This window comes from Xyrauchen texanus, unplaced genomic scaffold (genome assembly GCF_025860055.1).
Source record: "Xyrauchen texanus isolate HMW12.3.18 unplaced genomic scaffold, RBS_HiC_50CHRs HiC_scaffold_51, whole genome shotgun sequence".
Taxonomy (NCBI): Eukaryota; Metazoa; Chordata; class Actinopteri; order Cypriniformes; family Catostomidae; genus Xyrauchen; species Xyrauchen texanus.
The window spans coordinates 248045-257162 of NW_026266478.1; the positions used below are offsets into that span (position 1 = coordinate 248045).

At 42.8% G+C, this 9118-nt stretch overlaps 1 protein-coding gene across 1 annotated transcript in view; it reads right to left on the bottom strand.

The window, feature by feature from the left end:
- Positions 1-8584, bottom strand: part of LOC127642208 (C-type mannose receptor 2-like) — a 17619-nt gene extending 9035 nt beyond the window's left edge. The window contains exons 1-3 of the mRNA XM_052124882.1: positions 8528-8584; positions 6002-6385; positions 1658-2014 (exon numbers count right to left, since the gene is read on the bottom strand). Of these exons, the coding sequence (XP_051980842.1) occupies positions 1658-2014; positions 6002-6385; positions 8528-8564 (778 nt within the window). The 5' untranslated portion in view covers positions 8565-8584. The remainder of the gene's footprint in view (positions 1-1657; positions 2015-6001; positions 6386-8527) is intronic.
- Positions 8585-9118: the final 534 nt, after the last annotated feature.

Here is a 9118-nt window from a genome sequence, read left to right on the forward strand (position 1 = left end):
CACACAAACACACAAACACACACACACACACACTCTCTCACACATACACACACACACTCTCTCACACACACATTCATACACACACTCACACACACATACACTCTCAAACACTCACATACACACTCACTCACACAAACACACACACATACACTCTCTCACACACACACTCACGCATACACTCACACATACACACTCACACACACACACTCTCAAACACTCACTCACACACACTCTCAAACACTCACATACACACACACACTCACACAAACACACACTCTCTCACACACACACAAACACACACACTCTCAAACACTCACACAAACACACTCTCACACACTCACATACACACACAAACACACACACACACACACTCTCAAACACTCACATACACACTCACTCACACAAACACACACACACACACACTCTCAAACACTCACATACACACACTCACTCTCACACACACAAACACACACACTCTCAAACACACACACACACACACAAATACACTCAGACACACACACACTCACTCACACAAACACACACACATCACTCACACACATACAAACACACACACATACACTCTCAATCACTCACGCACACACTCACTCACACAAACACACACACATACACTCTCTCACACACACATTCATACACACACTCACACATACACACACACACACACACATACACTCTCAAACACTCACATACACACTCACACACATATACACTCTCACACTCACATACACACTCACTCACACAAACACACACACACACTCTCTCACACACACACATTCATACACACACTCACACACACATACACTCTCAAACACTCACATACACACTCACACACATATACACTCTCACACTCACATACACACTCACTCACACAAACACACACATACACTCTCTCACACACACACTCACGCATATACTCACACATACACACTCACACACACATACACTCTCAAACACTCACTCACACACACACACTCTCAAACACTCACATACACACACACTCACTCACACAAACACACACTCTCTCACACACACACAAACACACACACTCTCAAACACTCACACAAACACACTCTCACAGACTCACATACACACACAAACACACACACACACACTCTCAAACACTCACATACACACTCACTCACACAAACACACACTCACACACACACACACACACACACTCAAACACTCACATACACACTCACTCACACAAACACACACACACACACACACACTCAAACACTCACATACACACACTCACTCTCACACACACAAACACACACACTCTCAAACACACACACACACACAAATACACTCAGACACACACACACACTCACTCACACAAACACACACACATCACTCACACACATACACACACAAACACACACACATACACTCTCAATCACTCACATACACACTCACTCACACAAACACACACACACACACACATACACTCTCTCACACACACATTCATACACACACTCACACATACACACACACATACACTCTCAAACACTCACATACACACACACACACACACAAACACACACACTCTCAAACACTCACTCACACACTCACACATACATATACACTCTGTCACACACACATTCATACATACACACACACACACACACACACACACCTTCATAGTTGGTGCAGATGAAGTTGAGTTTGAGAGTTTGAGGAAGGCTGATCCAGGTCTGATTATCTCCAGACAGAACTGCTCCAGCTGTGTCACTGCAGTCTTCCACTCCTGTCCCATTACCTGCAGCCCAGTCCTGGTAGCACACAATCTCTCCATTCACCCAGAACCAGATGCCCAGAGCACAGGCCTGACGTAGACCCAGCCACACCACTGCAGTCAAGGCATTTTTAACCACATTCATCACCGAGTTCTGAATCTGCTGAGACTCAACTGACACCAGATCCACATGATTGTCTCTGCAGTATTTCAGAGCTTCATTCCAGGTCAGATTCTGCTGGATAAGAACAAACTTATCTGGACACAAAACAGAGCACAAACAACATTAAAATACATGATCTTCAGTTTAACAGTCTTGTGTTGATCTTTCACACTGACTGCATTTCTGCTGTGGATATATCCAGGAAATAAAGTCATTTCTGGGTTACTACATTGAGTTTTTCCATTGCTATAAATTAGTGAATAAAACCTACAAAATGCACATTAAAAACATACACGCTCGCTTTAGGTGCATACATATAAGAAGATATGTGCATAAACTGTATTATAGTATGAAGTGAATGTATTATTCGCTCAGAGAATATCATCACATTGCATCTAATATGTTGCTCCTGTTATTCTGAAAGACACAAAGTCTCAAAGTCAATGAAATATTTGTGTAATATCACACGCTTTCACTCCGCTGAACGCTAGCAAACATGAAGTTCATCAGCATGCTCTAAACCACCAGTAATTCATTACATTTAATAAAAGAGCCTCAAAGACTTTAACTTTCATTTCTATTTAAGGATAATTTTGTTTTCTTGATCAAATGGGCTAGAAATGCTGCTTTTGAGAACTATTCTAAACTTCATCATCATGAAAATGTATGTGCAGAATCACATTTAGATCCAAATGGTAATTCCTTTACACAGAACATAAACATCACATTTCAGACTATAAACATTTTAAACATCTGGATTCAGTCAGATTTCATGAATAGAAAGTGTTTGTGTGTCTCTGTCCTACAGATGTCTTTTATCAAATAAGTGACTACAGTATTTACTTCATAAAAGTTTATAAAAGTTTGTGTAGATAAATAGGTAAAGTACATTTTCAAAGTGTTTTCTGTTTAGTGTGTGTAGTGCTGAAACGTCTTGGGTTACTTAACTGTAGCCCCTGTTCCCTGATAAAAGCAGAACGAGATGCTGCGCTGATTTAGTGCTTTGGGAAAGTTTTTAGGAGTGACCAGCTGTGAAACTGTGCGCAATGCGTCAATGAAATTGACAAAATTTAAAGCCTCCGCCAGTGACATCATCAGGATGCACAGGTAAATGGGGTTATAAATAGATGCGCCACAGGTGCATCGTCAGGTATTTTGTCTGAAGAGCAGTCCTGGGGCATCTTCAGTGCGGCAATGAAGCGCAGCATCTCGTTCTGCTTTTATCAGGGAACAGGGGTTACAGATAAGTAAGTGAGCCCGGAGCAGCATGAACATCCAAACTATAGAATCTTATGAATGTATGCAGAGAGGACCAGCCCACTGCATTTCAAACATGTTGCAGAGGGACACCTCTGGCCAAAGCATTAGAGGAGGCGACCCCTCTGGTAGAGTGAGCCCTGATACCTACTGGCGAAGCTTGACAGCGCACCTCGTAGGCCAGGGCATTAGCATCCCTCACCCAATTGCTTGGTGGCGGCCGCCCCTTTGTTACGACCTCCATAAAAAACAAATAGTTGCCCTGACTTAAGCCAGTGGCTAGTGCGGTGGACATAAGTCTGAAGGGCACGGACTGGACACAGTCTGCAAAGTCTTTCCTGCTCCGGCATTATAAACGGCGGGGAGCAGAAGGCTTCGAGAGTAACCGGATGTACAGTCGAGAAAGGAACCTTAGGCAGGTAGTCAGGGTTAGGCCGAATGGAAGAACCCGATATTGGAAAGCTTCGCCCCCGAAAGCGAACCTCAGGAACTTCCTGTGTTGTGGCAGAATTTCTATATGGAAATATGTGTCCATGAGGTCGATCGTGACAAACCAATCGTGATGTTGGATTTGAGACTCGACAGTCTTGACAGTTATCATCTTGAACTTGAACGCAGGTCTAAAATCGGACGCAACCCCCACACTTCTTGGGAACCAGGAAGTATCTGCTGTAGTAACCTCACTCTTTCTCTGGAAGGGGAACATGTTCTATGGCCGCTTTGACCAAGAGATTTTGCAGTTGTTTCCACAGTAGACATGCATGTTCCGGTTTCACGGTAGTGGAGACCACGGCGTTGAAACGTGGAGGATGGCGATCGAATTGAATTCTGTTGCTTTTTTCTACTGTTCTTAGAACCCACATAGAAACACCTGGCAGCAGCTTCCACGCTGCCAGGTGGTCTGAGATGGGAATCAATTTTGACACTTCCTGTTGAGGGGATGTCGAGTATTCTGCGTCCTGGACTAAGGCAGGAAGCAATGGAACATTCAACATTTTGCTGAAAATCTCTCCCGAAACACCAGAGGCAGCGGGAATGGAGAGGTTTCGTGGGGGTATCGGGAAGGTACAGGTGTATGCGTCACGCGCCCCGACCTGAGGGGGGCTACCCCCACGAGGCTGGGTGCAAAACCATCAGGGTTTTCTCTTTTTTAGAAATAACTGCCATGAGGTCATGCTTTGGGGGCTACTGAGTGCGACGAACCGGCCCCCAGTCTCTCCCCCAGGGAGAACGATTTGCCACGCTTTCTTTTTGAGCCTCCCGTCTAGAAGGACCGGGGCAGAGCTGGGTGGCCGATGGCTAGAATGACCACCTTGCTATTGCTCTGTTGCAGGTCAGCAGATCTGATTTTGCGGGACAATGCGGGACACGAGGGAGAGATAACTTACTATTATTGTACTAGGTGAATAAATATTGATTTTATATTAGATGTATTTTTGCAGTGATGTTAAATGTTAATGACGGCGCTGTGAACGTCACTCAGTTTGGCATAAGGTCTACAATACAAACTCATTTTAACAGCTCAGACCTACTCAATGTAAATATAATGAAGTGAAAATAATAATCTAATCGTTAAAAAGCACATTTCCAAATAAGCGCATCAATTCCATTAGGGAACGCAACGAAAGAGCAGCATGCAGCATGCTCTTCCCCCAAACACACAAAACAAAACTGATTTGTGTCCCTCTCAGCCATAGAGCGTAAACATGGGAACACACACTGCTTGCTTTGTTTATCAGTCATTCTTTTTCTTCTTCTTTTTTTATAAAGAGAAATTTTTCTGCACTGCCTAACAATTCTAACTCCTAACAGAGGAAAGTAGAAAGTTCTGCCAGTCTAGAAGCACAACACACACACAGAGTGATCTGAAGACAAAAGATCTGACACCTGTGGCGCATCCATTTATAGCCCCTTTACCGGCACATCCTGATGATGTCACCGATGGAGGCTATAATTTTTGTCAATTTCATTGACGTGTTGCACACATATTCACAGCTGGTCACTCCTAAAGACGTTCCCAAAGCGCTGAATCAGCGCAGCATCAAAGTGTAGCTTTTTGATAGGGAACTTATGAGTGCTGTGATCTGATAATATGAAATACAATCTGCACACACATGATGTGTCAAACAGCCTCAAACTTAAAGAGAAATGATTGTTTGTGTGTGCGATGATCTACTCACTATAACAGACAAAGGTGAAGTTATTATCACAGTTCCAGTCCTGATATTTCTTGTGCAGATCAACGAGTGAAACCGCTGTGCAGTTTCCAGTAATTGTATCATTTTCACCCAAAATCCCGTCTCTGAATGAGGATTCACTGAGATCTGACCACTCCCATGAGTCTCTGAACAGACCAATCCACGCTTTATCACTTGCGTTGTGATTATTAATGATCTTCTGAATCGCCTTGACTCTCGTTCTGGTTCCTCACACTGGCCAGATCTGTGTGTTTCTCTCTGCAGAATCTCTGAGCGTCTATCCAGTTCATGCCTTTACCGTCAAAGATGTATTCTTCACTGCTGGCTGTAGAAGAGAAAACACGCTTTTAAAGATATTTTGACTGATTCAGAAAAGAAAAATGTAAATTAAAATGAACCAATATATAATATAAACATAACTTAAAATGAAAGGAAATTAAAATATTATTATTATTTTTTTCCAGCATTGTTTGCAAAGACAAGCAGAACCTGGATCGATGTGTTAAGAATAAATATAATTGACTGATTTATTGATTGTTTATTATTACAGCAGATGAAATTACTTTATAATTTATATTACTGTGATCATTTCTGCTTACTGTGATGATCACACAGAACTGAACTCACCGTTATAGCAAATAAAGTTTTTATATTCTGCACATTTTTTATTATCCCATTTGCCATTCTGGCCATCCATACAAACACAGTCACCAACAACATGTATGTTATTGCTTTCCCAGTTCTGATAATGTGAATCACTTCCTGTGTAGAATGCAGGGTTACCCAGAGACCACTTCCATGTTTTATTCTGTGTCTTGTGCAGTCCGATCCAGACATGCTGAACACTTTCATCTTTCACAGTCTTCATCATTTCGTTAATGTCAGTCTTGCTGTTGATGGTGACCAGATCTGTGTAATTCACTCTGCAGTATCTCTGAGCTTCAGTCCAAGTCAAATTAATATTCATAAAATGATACTGATTTGCAAAACATGCAGAGAAACTGAAGACAGCTGAGAAGAGAAAAATATCAAAACACAGTGAACACAATTCACAAGATTGATAATAATGAACAGTTCTGGAGAAGATACTTTAAAACTGCTCCTCATCACTGTGTAGGTATAGGTGTATATCATTGTATGTATGAGTACATATATATATATATTTTTTTTTAAGTTTAAGTGGATTGTGGGTCTGGGGAGGGGGTAGGACGGGAGGGAGGGAGGGAGGGGGAGGCGGGGGGTTGTTCATTTAAGTTCATAAAAAAGAAAAGACATTGTATTCCTGTATGCACTTTATGTCTGTTCTTATACTTGATAAATAAAAGCTATAAAAAAAATAAAATAAATGCTCCTCATCATTTTAGCTCAACTGCAGACAAAATACTAATTTCAAACAAGTGCACTAAACTAAACTACACTACACTACACTACTCTAAACTACTCTACACTACACTACTCTAAACTACACTACTCGAAACTACTCTACACTACACTACTCTAAACTACACTACTCGAAACTACACTTAACTAAACTACAATAAACTGCACTACAAACTAATAACAAAAAGAAAGAAACAATATTGAAGCTGTTTGAAAGATATTTAAAAAAATATGATGATGCAGATGATACAGTATATCTTTTGCAATCAGTGCAGAATTTATCAATCACAAAATCAACGAGAATCTCAATTAGTCGATTAGACACTCACTCGCTTGCTCGCACGCACACTCACTCACACGCACACACTCACTCACACGCACACACTCACACGCACACACTCACTCACACGCACACACTCACTCACACGCACACACTCACTCACACGCACACACTCACTCACACGCACACACTCACACGCACACACTCACTCACACGCACACACTCACAAGCGCACGCACTCACACAGGCACGCACTCTCACTCACACACACACACACAAACACAGACTCACACACACACGCTCACAAACAAACGCACGCACGCACGCACACACTCACACACAAACACAGACTCACACACACACACACTCTCACAAAAAAACGCACGCACGCACACACACTCTCAATCAAACGCACGCACGCACGCACGCACACACACAAATACACACTCACACACACACAAATACACACTCACACACACACACAAATACACACTCACACACACTCACACTAACACAGACACACACACACTCACGCACGCACGCTTGCTCGCTCACACACACAAACACACACATGCACACACACACACACACACTCACACTAACACAGACACACACACACTCACACACACACAAATACACACTCACACATGCTCATGCTCACTCACGCACACACACACACACACACACACACACACACACGCTAACAGACACACTCACGCACTCTTGCTCGCTCACACACACACAAACACAGACTCACACACACACACACACGCTCACAAACGCACGCACGCACGCACACACTCACACACAAACACAGACTCACACACACACACACTCACAAAAAAACGCACGCACGCACACACACACACTCTCAATCAAACGCACGCACGCACGCGCGCACACACACACTCACACACAAACTCACACACACACACACACTCTCACAAACAAACGCACGCACGCACACACACTCACACACAAACACAGACTCACACACACACTCTCACAAACAAACGCACGCACGCGCGCACACACACTCACACACACACACACTCACACTAACACAGACACACACACACACGCACGCTTGCTCGCTCACACACACAAACACACACATGCACACACACACACACACACACACTCACACTAACACAGACACACACACACTCACACACACACACAAATACACACTCACACATGCTCATGCTCGCTCGCACGCACACACACACACACACACTCACGCTAACAGACACACTCACGCACTCTTGCTCGCTCACACACACACTCACACACGCACACACACTCATGCTCGCTCGCACGCACACGCACACACACACACACACACACACTCACGCTAACACAGACACACTCACGCACTCTTGCACGCTCACACACACACTCACACACGCACACACACTCATGCTCGCTCGCACGCACACACAGACACACACACACACACACACATACACAAACACACACACACACACACTCACCTGTCAGAAGAAAAGTGATGAATATAATTCTCTCCATTTCTGAGACAATTAAATCTGAAATTTCAAGAGATTCAAAATGAACTAAATCCACCATGATCCACTTTTATATGAAATTGGTTAGAACGGGGCTAGTTGTCACATCTTTTACTGCAGTCAATATTTCTCGGTGTAGGTTTATTAAAGAAAGTTAATTTCTGTATAGATACAAACTGTCCATTCTTGACTTCAAAACATTACTGAATATTTGAATATTTAACAAAAAAACAGTGCATTTAATACATGTTGTCATAATGGAACCTGGCGTACAGTAACACAACATTGATATTACAGTAATAATCATAATCATGGCAGGACATCAAATATCAATCTTAAACATAAATCAGTTGAACTGAAACTCTAAACACATTCTCACTATAACACATTTCACACAACTACAACACAGCTGGCATCCTTTACACACGACGACTTTGTTGTTCACACTTGTTTCTAAAGATGTGATCAAACCAACTGTACAAAATATCAGCCGGTTCAGAGTGCACAGGTGGCACAGGTACGTTGAATGTTGATGCCAACAATCTGAGAGACAGAGGA